Below are 15,774 nucleotides of genomic sequence, written 5' to 3'. Positions count from 1 at the left end.
TGGAACGCTATCAAGCTACCATGGAGTAAAGAAGCTTGCTGTTACTATATGACCTGGTGAGTGCTCCATTATTTTTCTACTATGGATTATACACATCACTGTACCTCCTCCACAGTTCACGCTGCTTCAAGTAACAATATGGAGGAAGCAGACGTGAACGTCACATGCACCATGATGTGGACAGGAGAGTTGGGGGGAAATGGCTGCTACTATCTATACTACCTACTATTAAAGAGAATCTGACAGCAGGGTCACCCGCACCATCCTGAATATACAGGTAGATAGTGCTGGTGAATATTACTGAAGCCTTTCTGGAGATATTGGTCTCATTGCTAATATGTAAATTCCTTGTTCTGTGCAAAGCCTCGACTGTCTGAGCGACGCTTCATGAATATTCATCCCTGCTCTAATCTCACTGCATGATGGGCTCTGTGACTGGCTGGGAGAAGCCTTGCTCTTACAGGAGAGCCCGCCTCCATTGCGCAGAGCAAGGAATTTACATATTACCAGCAAGACCAATATGTCAGTCTGCACATGTTTTGATAAATCTCCCCCCAAATATATGACTTTAGCCAGTGATTCTCCTGGATCTTCAGCTTTGGGCCTTGGATAAATGGACTGGGTAGATACTGTCCACGAGGGTGGATCCTTGCTGGACCGATGCTAGATTCCACTGGGAAAAGAAGTCCTGCGCTTGCAAAGAAGTTAAAAAAAAAAAGCCTGTGAGTCATCCTTCCCCACCCACTCAAAGAAAGTCTGTGAGTCCTACATCCTCCCACTCACTCATAGAGAAAGCCTGTGAGTCCTACATCCACCGCACACTCATAGAGAAAGCCTGTGAGTCCTACATCCACCGCCCACTCATAGAGAAAGCCTGAGTCCTACATCCCCGTCCACTCGTAGAGAAAGCCTGCGAGTCCTACATCCTCCGCCCACTCATAGAGAAAGCCTGTGAGTCCTACATCCCCTGCTCACTTATAAATAAAGCCTGTGAGTCCTTCAACCCCCGCCCAGTTATAGAGAAAGCCTGTAAGTCCTACATCCCCCACCCACTCATAGAGAAAGCCTGTAAGTCCTACATCCTCTGCCCACTCAGAGAAAGCCTGTGAGTCCTACATCCCCTGCTCACTTATAAATAAAGCCTGTGAGTCCTTCAACCCCCGCCCAGTTATAGAGAAAGCCTGTAAGTCCTACATCCCCCACCCACTCATAGAGAAAGCCTGTGAGTCCTACATCCTCTGCCCAGAGAAAACCTGTGTCCTACATCCCCAGCCCACTCAGAGAAAGCCTGTGAGTCCTACATCCTCTGCCCACTCAGAGAAAGCCTGTGAGTCCTACATCTTTTGCCCACTCATAGAGAAAGCCTGTCAGTCCTACATCCCCCGCCCACTCATAGAGAAAGCCTGTGAGTCCTGCTTCTCCCGCCCACTCATAGAGAAAGCCTGAGAGTCCTGTTACACACTCAGTGATAAAGACTGATAGGTCTGCTTATATACACAATTATGTATACATATGTATCCTACATCCCCTGCTCACTTATAAATAAAGCCTGTGAGTCCATCAACCCCCGCCCACTTATAGAGAAAGCCTGTGTCATCCTTCCCCCGCCCACTCAGAGAAAGCCTGTGAGTCCTACATCCTCCGCCCACTCATAGAGAAAGCCTGTGAGTCCTACATCCTCTGCCCACTCGGAGAGAAAACCTGTGAGTCCTACATCCTCTGCCCACTCATAGAGAAAGCCTGTGAGTCCTACATCCCCCGCCCACTCATAGAGAAAGCCTGTGAGTCCTACATCCCCAGCCCACTCCTAGAGAAAGCCTGTGAGTCCTACATCCCCCGCCCACTCATAGAGAAAGCCTGTGAGTCCTACATCCTCTGCCCACTCAGAGAAAGCCTGTGAGTCCTACATCCTCTGCCCACTCATAGGGAAAGCCTGTGAGTCCTACATCCTCTGTCCACTCTCAGGTCTGCTTATATACACAATTATACAGGAAAAGCTGTGAATCACTTCCTATGGGACTAGAGAAGGCTTTTTGTTTTTTTAGCAGATTTAATTTTATACAAATATTTATGAATTCAAGTAGAAATACACAAAGTCTATTTTAATTTCTTTATTAGCTTCCGTCTTACAGAGTTATGGGTTTCTGGTATGCAGCACCAGATGTTAAAAACAATTCTTTATCCTATGTAAACCAGTGGTGTATAATAATAATAATAATATAATTAAGCTAGCGGGTGTGGAAAAGCCATCAGAATAATGATATTCTTATAAAATGTATTTCCACAGGAAATGTTTTCAAAAATTTTTAGACATTCATTATTTTCCACATACAATGGTTACATATGATACGTTAAATAAAAAAAAAACAAAAAAAAACAAAAAACAAACATGGATTCTGGTATTGCACGTTCCAAAATATTGATGAAAAAAAAATTATCCGGTTTCTCAGGCGGTTAAAAAAAAATATATAATTTTTGATGCATAATTATTTGAACATTAAAAAATCCTAAGTAGATTGACGAGAATAAAATATTTATTGCAAATATAAGACACATGAAATTATAAATCAGACGTTTATGTAAACCGGTAACGTTTGAACCATTATGAACTGCGCCAAAGATTGTGTCCTATCAGTCTACACTTTAATTTTTAGGATTTTTGACCTTTGGAAAGTTCGTGATCTGTCTGAATTGGTTGACTATGTCCTGGTGGAGGCGCTCGCTGCTCGGATAATGAAGGCCCAGCAGGGACTCCGGGGTGAGATCCTGGGGGTAAGTCTCTGACTCCTGCTGGAAGAGGACCGTGAGGTGGGAAGTCTCTGCCTCCTCGTGGAGGTCCTGTCAGGAATTCTCTAGAACCAGGTGGTGGCCCTGGTAAGAAATCTCTGGCTCCGGGTGGGGGGACTCCTGGTATAAATTCTCTGGATCCTGGTGGGAAGTCCCGAGCTCCTGGAGGCGGGAGCCCTGGTGGGATATCTCTGGCTCCAGGTGGAAAATCTCTTATACCAGGAGGAATTAGTCCTGGTGGGAAGTCACGAGCTCCGGGAGGTGGAAGACCAGGTGGGAAATCCCAGGCTCCTGGCGGCGGTGGACCGGGTGGGAAGTCCCGAGCTCCTGGAGGTGGACCGGGTGGGAAGTCCCGAGCTCCTGGAGGCGGTGGACCGGGTGGGAAGTCCCGAGCTCCTGGAGGTGGACCGGGTGGGAAGTCCCGAGCTCCTGGAGGTGGACCGGGTGGGAAGTCCCGAGCTCCTGGAGGTGGACCGGGTGGGAAGTCCCGAGCTCCTGGTGGGAAGTCCCGAGCTCCTGGTGGGAAATCTCTTGGTCCTGGTGGTGGAAGTCCAGGGGGGAAGTCCCTTGATCCTGGATAATCTCTAGGACCATGCATAGGGATAGGCCCTGGCGGGAAGGGCCCTCGGATGAGACCCCTTGGATCTGGTGGAGGCATTGCACCAGGTGGCATCATAGGTCTTGGTGGAAAGTCTCTAACACCCAGTGGAGGACCATGCACTGAGGGGGGGGGGAGAAAAAAATGATTACCAAAAAAAACTAAATTTGAAGAAATCATTTTCACCATCTGTTTGCTGACAGTGAAGGGAAAATATTATTGCCTAAATTCGGAGGCTAAAACCCCATCCTGACTTAGTCCTCTTAGGGTATGAACACTTGATGTATTATGAAGCTTTATCTAGTAACAGCAAGCTGTCATTTACATACAGCTGTGGGACAGATGTAAAAAATTATTCTAACACCCAGCTTTCTGAGAGCTCTGAAAAGTTGTGGGGCTAAATCTGTCGTAAAACTACAACTCCTAGCATGCCCGGACAGCCAACGGCTGTCCGGGCATGCTGGGAGTTGTAGTTTTGCAAAAGCTGGAGGAGCCCTGGTTGGGAAATACTAAAAGGTACTCCAGCATAAATGGCATTACACCTTCAAACTGCTGATTGGTGGGATGATTGGGGTCTGATCCCTGCCGATCCTGAGAATAGGCAATCAATCTTATAGGGCTGGATGACCCCTTTATAGTGACCCCCCCAGGTGAAGCACAGGAACATATAGAGATATAATCAGACAACACAAAAAAGCGGTCTTACTCTGCGGCGGTCGTGGACCGAAAGCTCCTCGGGGGGGTGGTGTAGAACCAATCATTCGAGCAGGATGCATGATGGGAGCAGCAGCAGAAGAATTAATTACTGGAGTGCCAGGAAAAGATGGCGGGCCTTTGGCTACGGGCATGACCTGCAGACAAGAGGATGTACGTCAGCAATATGAGGCACGGGTGACCGGTAATGTCAGGGGGAGGACCGCCACCTTATCCGCTGATATAATTCAAACACACAACAAATACAATGGGGTTTATTATTAGTATGACAAATCACTAGTATAGTAAATTACGTGTATTTGTATTGTTATATCTGGTTCACGTCAATCATTGTACAGATGCCAGACGTCCTCCATAGTTTAAAGGGGAACCCCAGTAGAAAAAAATGTTTTCAAATCAACTGGCGCCACAATGTTAAACAGATTTGTAAATGACTTCTATATAAAAATCTTAATCCTCCCAGTACTTTGTATGCTACACAGGAAGTTTTATTTCTTTCTGGAGTGCTTTTCAGTCTGACCAGAGTGCTCTCTGCTGACACCTCTGTCTTTGTCAGGAACTGTCCAGAGTAGGAGCAAATCCCCATAGAAAACCTCTCCTGCTCTGGACAGTTCCGGACATGGACAGAGGTGTCAGCAGAGAGTACTGTGGTCAGACTGGAAAGAACTACACAAATTTCTCTGGGGCATACAGCAGCTGATAAGTACCGGAAGGATTAAGATTTTGAAATAGAAATAATTTACAAATCTGATTAACTTTCTGGCACCAGTTGATTAGAAAAATATTTTTTCCACTGGAGTATCCCTTTAAGATGGCCCTACACATGTGCAGCTGTCGGCCAAACAAGCTTGCGTGCCTTACAGTGATCTCTCTCCATCCCTGCAATGCACATGAACGATCAGCTTGGTTGAGCTTGCATGTGCTCTGAATAGAAAAAGGTGGTTTATAATACAGAGGAAGTTGTGTAGTTCTTTCCAGTCTGACCACACTGCTCTCTGTTGACACCTCAGTCCGTGTCAAGAAGTGTCCAGAGCAGGAGAGGTTTGCTATCAGGTTTTTCTCCTATTCTGGACAGTTCCGGACACCAGAGAGCACTGTGGTCGGACTGGAAAGAACTACACAACTTCCTCTGTAGTATACAGCAGCTGATAAGTACTGGAAGGATTAAGATTTTTATACAGAAGTAATTTACAAATCTGTATAAACTTTCTGGAAAGTTGATTTGAAAAAAAAAAAAAAAAATAAAATAAAAAAATTATTCTACCGGAGTACCCCTTTAAACTTCTCCTGATTGGGGACCATCCACTGGGATCTTTATGTTTTCTAAAGGGGTTGTCCCATTAGGGCAGCACCTGATTATGTAGACAATCAGGTCCTAAAGAAGGGTCTGAACCTTCCACTTTAAAGGGTAGCTCCCACCATCCTATTTTTTTTTTTGCTAGCCCCTTCCCCACCCAGCTGGACCAGTGGTGATCATCTGATGTCTAGAAATTCCCAATTTAGAGAAGGGGTCGTCTGGACAATCCCTACAACCATTTTAAGTTCAGAATACTTGATATAATAGTGACAGAAGATCCTCAGGGGCGTGACCAAATAACCCCACCCAGCTGGACCAGTGGTGATCATCTGATGTCTAGAAATTCCTAATTTAGAGAAGGGGTCCTCTGGACAATCCCTTCAAACATTTTAACTCCTTAAGCACGTAGGGCGTACCTGTACGCCCTACGCCCAGTCGCAGTATTCAAAACAGGTCACGCCGTGACTCCGCCTCATACCGGGTCGGTCCCGGCTAATGATAGCCGGGACCCTGGGATAATAGCGTGCGGCACCGATCATTGTGCCGCGCGCTATTAACCCTTTAGACGCGGCGATCAAAGTGGATTGCCATGTCTAAAATGAAAGTAAAAGCTTCCCTGCAGCTCAGTTGGGCTGATCGGGATTATTTTGATAAAATCGCGATGTCCAGATCAGCTAGGACGCAAGCGGAGGCCCCATTTCCTTGCTCCGTCGTGTCCGATTGGCGTTTGATTGCTTCAAGCCTGAGCTACAGGATTGAGCAATCGAGCCCCTATAATGCTGATCCATGCAAAGCTATGGCTTTGCAGGGATCAGTGTAAAAGATCAGTGTGTGCAGTGTTATAGCCCCCAACGGGAGCTATAGCACTGCAAACAAAAAGTGAAAAAAAAAAAGTTTAAGATCATTTAACCCCTTCCCTAATAAAAGTTTGAATCATCCCCCTTTTCCGTAAAAAAAAAAAAAACGGTGTAAATAAAAATAAACATGTGTGGTATCGCCGCGTGCGTAAATGTCCAAACTATAAAAATATATCGTTAATTAAACCGCACGGTTAATGGCGTACGCGCAAAAAAATTCCAAGGCCCACAATAGCGTATTTTTGGTCACTTTTTATATCATGAAAAAATTTATAAAAAGCCATCAAAAAGTCTGATCAATACAAAAATGATACCAATAAAAACTTCAGAACACGGCGCAAAAAATGAGCCCTCATACCGGCCCGTATGCAGAAAAAAAAAAGGTTATAGGCGTTAGAAGATGAGAATTTTTTACGTATACATTTTCCTGCATGTAGTTATATGAAACCTATATAAGTAGGGGATCATTTTAACCGTATGGACCTACAGAATAAAGATAAGGTGTCATTTTTACAGAAAAATTTACTGCGTAGAAACGGAAGCCCCCAAAGTTACAAAATAGCATTTTTTCTTCAATTTTGTCGCACAATGAATTTTATTTCCGTTTCGCCATGGATTTTTCGGTAAAATGACTAATGTCACTGCAAAGTAGAATTGGTGGCGCAAAAAATAAGCCATCATATGGAATTTTATGTGCAAAATTTAAAGCATTATGATTTTTAGAAGGTGATGAGGAAAAAATGAAAATGCAAAAATAAAAAAAAAACTGCGTCCTTCAGGGGTTAAGTTTAGAATACTTGATATAATAGTGACAGAAGATCCTCAGGGGTGTGGCCAAATAACCCCACCTCAGTACAAGTCTAATATCCAGAGTTTATACCCTAATAAAACAATGGCAGATACTGAATTCTCATTTGAATGTAACAACAATATATAACGGATTAAATGTTTTCAATAATGAGGGATTACAGGAATGTGTTTGAATTATATGTAAGAATTAAGCTCCTCCTCCGAGCAGCACTTTACCGAGAACCTTACACTTCATACATTACCATATGGTACCAGAAGAGACAGACACAGAGGAAGATGGAAAGGATAAAGGACTGAGACAGAAGACATTGAATACAAGCGTAAAGTGGATATCAGGGCAGCATATCGGAGGCGGGTTAGTTCTATTACCCAAAAACAGCGCAGTGCAGTGATGGGGCAGATGAGCAGGATAGCCAGGCAGATTAATAAAACACCAATGAGTGTACAGGAGGAGGGGGTGGGCAGGATTCAGGGACTTTCTATATGAGTCGGTGGGGGAGGGCTCTCAGACTCAGACTTTTTCCATGAGTGAGTGGGAGAGGAGGGACTCACAGGCTTTATCTGAGTGGGTAGGAGACTCACAGGTTCTCTCTGTAAGTAGGCGGCGAGAACCAGGACACTCAGGCTCTTTCTATACGCGGTGTTAGGGGGGGGGGGCAGCAGGACTCACAGGCTCTTTCTATACACGGTGTTGGGGGATGGGGGGGAGCAGGACTCACATGCTCTTTCTATACGTGGTGTTGGGGTATTGGGGGGGGGAGCAGTACTCACAGGCTCTTTCTATACGTGGTGTTGGGGGATGGGGGAGCAGTACTCACAGGTTCTTTCTATACATGGTGTTGGGGGATGGGGGGAGCAGGACTCACAGGCTCTTTCTATAAATGGTGTTGGGGGGATGGATGGGGGGAGCAGGACTCACAGGCTCTTTCTATAAATGGTGTTGGGGGGATGGATGGGGGGGAGCAGGACTCACAGGCTCTTTCTATAAATGGTGTTGGGGGGATGGATGGGGGGGAGCAGGACTCACAGGCTCTTTCTATAAATGGTGTTGGGGGGATGGATGGGGGGGAGCAGGACTCACAGGCTCTTTCTATAAATGGTGTTGGGGGGATGGATGGGGGGAGCAGGACTCACAGGCTCTTTCTATAAATGGTGTTGGGGGGATGGATGGGGGGGAGCAGGACTCACAGGCTCTTTCTATAAATGGTGTTGGGGGGATGGATGGGGGGAGCAGGACTCACAGGCTCTTTCTATACACAGTGTTGGGGGATGGATGGGGGGGAGCAGGACTCACAGGCTCTTTGGAGCAGGACTCACAGGCTCTTTCTATACGTGGTGATGGGGGATGGGGGGGAGCAGGACTCACAAGCTCTCTATGAGTGGGCAGGACAAAAGGGACTCAAAGGCATTTTCTTAGTCCTGACAACTGTCAAAAAGCTATAAAACATCACAATTTGAGTACACCTATGATGCTCAGCGTGTACGGGCCCTAGGAGCAAAACTAATTCAGTGGTCTCAAACTGTGGCCCTCCAGATGTTGCAACACTTCAACTCTCCGCATGCCTGGACAGCCAAACACCTGTGTGCATCCTCCAGAGGATCCACACTGATCATGAAAGGTAAATCAAGGCTACCCTTTTGAAAAACTTCAACTCCCAGCATGCCCGGACAGCCAACGGCTGTCCGGGCATGCTGGGAGTTGAAGTTTAGCAACATCTGGAGGGCAACAGACCTCTGCTCTAATTAAATATTAAAAGGAGTATTCCATGAAAAAAACTTTTTTTTATATATATATATATATATATATATATATATATATATATATATATATATATATATATATATATCTATATCAACTGGATCCGGAAAGTTAAACAGATTTGTAAATTACCTCCATTAAAAAAATCTTAATCCTTCCAGTAGTTGTCAGCTGCTGAAGTTGAGTTGTTCTTTTCTGTCTGACAACAGTGCTCTCTGTTGACGTCTCTGCTTGTCTTGAGAACTGTCCAGAGCAGAAGTGGTTTCCTATGGGGATTTGCCCCTGCTTTAGACAGTTCCTGAGACAGACAGAGATGTCAGCAGAGAGCACTGTGGTCAGACAGAAAATAACTCTACTTCAGCCTCTGATAAGTACTGGAAGGATTAAGTTTTTTTTTAATAGAAGTAATTTACAAATCTGTTTAACTTTCCGGAGCCAGTTGGTATAAAAAAAAAAGTGTTTTCCTGGAATACCCCTTTAAAATAGTTAAAATGTTAAAGTTGCAGAAAGAACACATAAATTACCAAAAGTCCTTATGAAGTCCCCATACATGGTGACAGACGCCCTTTGTACTCCCTGCAGATGGAAGTAACTCATGCAATGTTAGAAGCCTGTCGTCACCACCAGAAGCAGCAGGTGAACACCAACCCCATGCATGGCTGCTAAATACTCACTGGAGCAGGTTCCTCGGCCTGGGTAGAACTAGCGGGTAAACTGGGCGCCTCACGCTCATTAGACGGGGCAGGCTTTTTGTTTTACAAGAAGAAATTAATTTAGAGACAAGAAAAAATAAAAAGAGGAACAAAATAAAAAGTGACAAAGACATGCAGAGCGCGGGAACCACCCCCGGAACTCACCAATCCATCCACAGCGGGCGATGATGTTCTCGGGCCACTATTTAACACTGCATTGGAATGACCGAGGTCCACTGGAGAGGAGAGGCATACAATAGGTTATATTCTTGTATATATAGGAGCAGTATTATAGTAGTTATATTCTTGTATATAGGAGCAGTATTATAGTAGTTATATTCTTGTATATAGGAACAGTATTATAGTAGTTATATTCTTGTATATAGGAGCAGTATTATAGTAGTTATATTCTTGTATATAGGAACAGTATTATAGTAGTTATATTCTTGTATATAGGAGCAGTATTATAGTAGTTATATTCTTGTATATAGGAGGCAGTATTATAGTAGTTATATTCTTGTATATAGGGACAGTATTATAGTAGTTATATTCTTGTATATAGGAGCAGTATTATAGTAGTTATATTCTTGTATATAGGAGGCAGTATTATAGTAGTTATATTCTTGTATATAGGAGGCAGTATTATAGTAGTTATATTCTTGTACATAGGAGCAGTATTATAGTAGTTATATTCTTGTATATAGGAGTAGTATTATAGTAGTTATATTCTTGTATATAGGAGGCAGTATTATAGTAGTTATATTCTTGTACATAGGAGCAGTATTATAGTAGTTATATTCTTGTATATAGGAGCAGTATTATAGTAGTTATATTCTTGTATATAGGAAGCAGTATTATAGTAGTTATATTCTTGTATATAGGAGCAGTATTATAGTAGTTCTATTCTTGTATATAGGAGCAGTATTATAGTAGTTATATTCTTGTATATAGGAGCAGTATTATAGTAGTTATATTCTTGTATATAGGATGCAGTATTATAGTAGTTATATTCTTGTATATAGGGGGCAGTATTATAGTAGTTATATTCTTGTATATAGGAGGCAGTATTATAGTAGTTATATTCTTGTATATAGGAGCAGTATTATAGTAGTTATATTCTTGTATATAGGGGCAGTATTATAGTAGTTATATTCTTGTATATAGGAGGCAGTATTATAGTAGTTATATTCTTGTATATAGGAGGCAGTATTATAGTAGTTATATTCTTGTATATAGGGGCAGTATTATAGTAGTTATATTCTTGTATATAGGTGCAGTATTATAGTAGATATATTCTTGTATATAGGAGCAGTATTATAGTAGTTATATTCTTGTATATAGGAGCAGTATTATAGTAGTTATATTCTTGTATATATAGGAGCAGTATTATAGTAGTTATATTCTTGTATATATAGGAGCAGTATTATAGTAGTTATATTCTTGTATATATAGGAGCAGTATTCTAGTAGTTATATTCTTGTATATAGGAGGCAGTATTATAGTAGTTATATTCTTGTATATAGGAGCAATATTATAGTAGTTATATTCTTGTATATAGGAGCAGTATTATAGTAGTTATATTCTTGTATATAGGGGCAGTAATATAGTAGTTATATTCTTGTATATAGGAGCAGTATTATAGTAGTTATATTCTTGTATATAGGAGCAGTATTATAGTAGTTATATTCTTGTATATAGGAGCAGTATTATAGTAGTTATATTCTTGTATATAGGAGCAGTATTATAGTAGTTATATTCTTGTATATATAGGAGCAGTATTATAGTAGTTATAGTAGTTATATTCTTGTACATAGGAGCAGTATTATAGTAGTTATATTCTTGTATATATAGGAGCAGTATTATAGTAGTTATATTCTTGTATATAGGGGCAGTAATATAGTAGTTATATTCTTGTATATAGGAGCAGTATTATAGTAGTTATATTCTTGTATATAGGAGCAGTATTATAGTAGTTATATTCTTGTATATAGGAGCAGTATTATAGTAGTTATATTCTTGTATATAGGAGCAGTATTATAGTAGTTATATTCTTGTATATAGGAGCAGTATTATAGTAGTTATAGTAGTTATATTCTTGTACATAGGAGCAGTATTATAGTAGTTATATTCTTGTATATATAGGAGCAGTATTATAGTAGTTATATTCTTGTATATAGGAGCAGTATTATAGTAGTTATACAATGGCAATGTAGAAATGAAGATAGACGGACGACTCACCCAGGTAGCAAAATTTTCTTCTTTATTCAGAGCTTGCAGCTTAAAATAACAGCAGGTTCAGGGGGGTCTTCAGTCCGAAGCGATACGGTCGTTGCACTCCACAGCCCTGCGTTCCTGCTGACAGACCCCCCTGAACCTGCTGTTATTTTAAGCTGCAAGCTCTGAATAAAGAAGAAAATTTTGCTACCTGGGTGAGTCGTCCTATCTTCATTTCTACATTGCCATTGTATGAAAGACTTTGCTCTATAACAGACGTAGACGCTCCCCACAGCACCTAGTGCAGCAGGTTACACACCCCGGATAGTCCGGACAGGAATATCTGACTTATAGCCGAGTAGACAGTGCCTGGTGCTCCTCTCTTCACTACAATTATAGTAGTTATATTCTTGTATATATAGGAGCAGTATTATAGTAGATATTCTTGTATATAGGGGCAGTATTATAGTAGTTATATTCTTGTATATAGGAGCAGTATTATAGTAGATATTCTTGTATATGGGGCAGTATTATAGTAGTTATATTCTTGTATATAGGAGACAGTATTATAGTAGTTATATTCTTGTATATAGGAGCAGTATTATAGTAGTTATATTCTTGTATATAGGAGCAGTATTATAGTAGTTATATTCTTGTATATAGGAGCAGTATTCTAGTAGTTATATTCTTGTATATAGGAGCAGTATTATAGTAGTTATATTCTTGTATATAGGAGCAGTATTATAGTAGTTATATTCTTGTATATAGGAGCAGTATTCTAGTAGTTATATTCTTGTATATAGGAGCAGTATTATAGTAGTTATATTCTTGTATATAGGAGCAGTATTATAGTAGTTATATTCTTGTATATAGGAGCAGTATTCTAGTAGTTATATTCTTGTATATAGGAGCAGTATTATAGTAATGACAGGTTACACTGTGCACTTACCAGGTGCAGAAGTTCTTCCAGATACCTCAGCATGGGGGCGTCTGGGTCCAGAAGTATCGCCTCCACCTTTAGAGAGCAGAAATGAGATGACATTACAGGCTGGGAGGAGACCAAACTAACTGACTTGCGGCAGGGAACAGGACAGAGCCACTTGGTGGCCGTTTTTTTCAATCACATTAAAAACATATAAAAGGTTGAGAATTTTAAACAGCAAGTAAAAAGCAAAGTGTCTTATAAATTACATAAGGAACAATATATGATAAGTTTAGTTTGCTGACAGGTACTCTATAAAGAAGTGATCTGATTGGTTGCTATGGGCAATTCATCAACTTTTCCTCTGCAAAGGTTTTTCATAAATCTTCCCAAATATCTTAATAGTGTTCAGAGCTCAGTTTTTCTAACACAGATCTTCACGTTCCTTGCACAGCCATAGATTTACACCTAACCATCAGGAAAACAACAGAGCTGTACTACCCGGGGTGCAAATGACAACTATATTTGGGAAGCAGATACATAATATACATATCTGTGAGGACTTATCCTGTACTGATCCTGAGCTATATCCTGTATTATACTCCAGAGCTGTTTTCATTATTCTGCTGGTGAGGTCACTGTGTACATACATTACATTACTTATCCTGTACTGATCCTGAGTTATATCCTGTATTATACTTACTATTCTGCTGGTGAGGTCACTGTGTACATACATTACATTACTTATCCTGTACTGATCCTGAGTTATATCCTGTATTATACTCCAGAGCTGTACTCACTATTCTGCTGGTGAGGTCACTGTGTACATACATTACATTACTTATCCTGTACTGATCCTGAGTTATATCCTGTATTATACCCCAGAGCTGTACTCACTATTCTGCTGGTGAGGTCACTGTGTACATACATTACATTACTTATCCTGTACTGATCCTGAGTTATATCCTGTTTTATACCCCAGAGCTATACTCACTATTCTGCTGGTGAGGTCACTGTGTATATACATTACATTACTTATCCTGTACTGATCCTGAGTTATATCCTGTATTATACCCCAGAGCTGTACTCACTATTCTGCTGGTGGGGTCACTGTGTACATACATTACATTACTTATCCTGTACTGATCCTGAGCTATATCCTGTATTATACTCCAGAGCTGTTTTCATTATTCTGCTGGTGAGGTCACTGTGTACATACATTACATTACTTATCCTGTACTGATCCTGAGTTATATCCTGTATTATACTCCAGAGCTGTACTCACTATTCTGCTGGTGAGGTCACTGTGTACATACATTACATTACTTATCCTGTACTGATCCTGAGTTATATCCTGTATTATACCCCAGAGCTGTACTCACTATTCTGCTAGTGGAGTCATTGTGTACATACATTATATTACTTATCCTGTACTGATCCTGAGTTATATCCTGTATTATACCCCAGAGCTGTACTCACTATTCTGCTAGTGGAGTCATTGTGTACATACATTACATTACTTATCCTGTACTGATCCTGAGCTATATCCTGTATTATACTTACTATTCTGCTAGTGGAGTCATTGTGTACATACATTACATTACTTATCCTGTACTGATCCTGAGTTATATCCTGTTTTATACCCCAGAGCTATACTCACTATTTTGCTGGTGAGGTCACTGTGTGCATACATTACATTACTTATCCTGTACTGATCCTGAGTTATATCCTGTATTATACTCCAGAGCTGTACTCACTATTCTGCTGGTGAGGTCACTGTGTACATACATTACTTATCCTGTACTGATCCTGAGTTATATCCTGTATTATACTCCAGAGCTGTACTCACTATTCTGCTGGTGAGGTCACTGTGTACATACATTACATTACTTATCCTGTACTGATCCTGAGTTATATCCTGTATTATACTCCAGAACTGTACTCACTATTCTGCTGGTGAGGTCACTGTGTACATACATTACATTACTTATCCTGTACGGATCCTGAGTTATATCCTGTATTCTACTCCAGCGCTGTACTCACTATTCTGCTGGTGAGGTCACTGTGTACATACATTATATTACTTATCCTGTACTGATCCTGAGTTATATCCTGTATTATACTCCAGAACTGTACTCACTATTCTGCTGGTGAGGTCACTGTGTACATACATTACATTACTTATCCTGTACTGATCCTGAGTTATATCGTGTATTATACTCCAGAGCTGTACTCACTATTCTGCTGGTGGGGTCACTGTGTACATAAATTGCCTATATTATATTAATCCTTATATAATGCACAACTATCTGACTATTGTCAGAACCTGCTGTGGCGTTGTTTCTTTTCTGTTGTTTTCTTTTCATATGATGTTTACTTAACCCCTTAAGGACTCAGGGTTTTTCAGTTTTTGCACTTTCGTTTTTTCCTCCTCACCTTTTAAAAATCATAACCCTTTCAATTTTCCACCTAAAAATCCATATTATGGCTTATTTTTTGCATCACCAATTCTACTTTGCAGTGACATTTGTCATTTTACCCAAAAATGCACGGCAAAATGGAAAAGAAAATCATTGTGTGACAAAATCGAAGAAAAAACGCCATTTTGTAACTTTTGGGGGCTTCCGTTTCTACGCAGTGCATATTTCGGTAAAAATGACACCTTATTATTCTGTAGGTTCATACGGTTAAAATGATCCCCTACTTATTTAGGTTTGATTTTGTCGCACTTCTGGAAAGAATCCTAACTACATGCAGGAAAATGTATACGTTTAAAAATGTCATCTTCTGACTTTTTTTTATTTTTCCACGTACAGGGCGGTATGAGGGCTCATTTTTTTGCACCGTGATCTGAAGTTTTTATCGGTATGATTTTTGTTTTGATCGGACTTTTTGATCACTTTTTATTAATTTTTTAATGGTATAAAAAGTGAACAAAATACCCTTTTTTGGACTTTGGAATTTTTTTGCGTGTACGCCATTGACCGTGCGGTTTAATTAACGATATATTTTTATAGTTCGGACATTTACGCACGCGGCTATACCACATGTTTATTTTTTTTTATTTACACGGTTTTATTTTTTTTATGGGAAAAGGGGGGTGATTCAAACTTTTATTAAGGAA

The 15,774-nt window shown here is 40.8% G+C and overlaps 1 protein-coding gene across 5 annotated transcripts in view; it reads right to left on the bottom strand.

Moving 5' to 3' along the window:
- Positions 1-2,096: 2,096 nt before the first annotated feature.
- MIA3 (MIA SH3 domain ER export factor 3) overlaps positions 2,097-15,774 on the bottom strand; it is a 117,196-nt gene continuing 103,518 nt past the window's right edge. For 3 of the 5 annotated variants that reach the window (XM_056568392.1, XM_056568393.1, XM_056568396.1), the window contains 5 exons: positions 12,678-12,743; positions 9,680-9,750; positions 9,497-9,568; positions 4,092-4,236; positions 2,097-3,507 (listed from right to left, as the gene is read on the bottom strand). In XM_056568392.1, coding sequence (XP_056424367.1) covers positions 2,651-3,507; positions 4,092-4,236; positions 9,497-9,568; positions 9,680-9,750; positions 12,678-12,743 — 1,211 coding nt within the window. In that variant the 3' untranslated portion in view covers positions 2,097-2,650. The remainder of the gene's footprint in view (positions 3,508-4,091; positions 4,237-9,496; positions 9,569-9,679; positions 9,751-12,677; positions 12,744-15,774) is intronic. The other 2 variants (XM_056568394.1, XM_056568395.1) reach the window with 2 other exon arrangements.

This window comes from Hyla sarda, chromosome 3 (genome assembly GCF_029499605.1).
Source record: "Hyla sarda isolate aHylSar1 chromosome 3, aHylSar1.hap1, whole genome shotgun sequence".
Classification (NCBI taxonomy): domain Eukaryota; kingdom Metazoa; phylum Chordata; class Amphibia; order Anura; family Hylidae; genus Hyla; species Hyla sarda.
The sequence above is the reverse complement of the archived record's forward strand: the minus strand, read 5'-3'. Positions and strand labels throughout refer to the sequence as shown.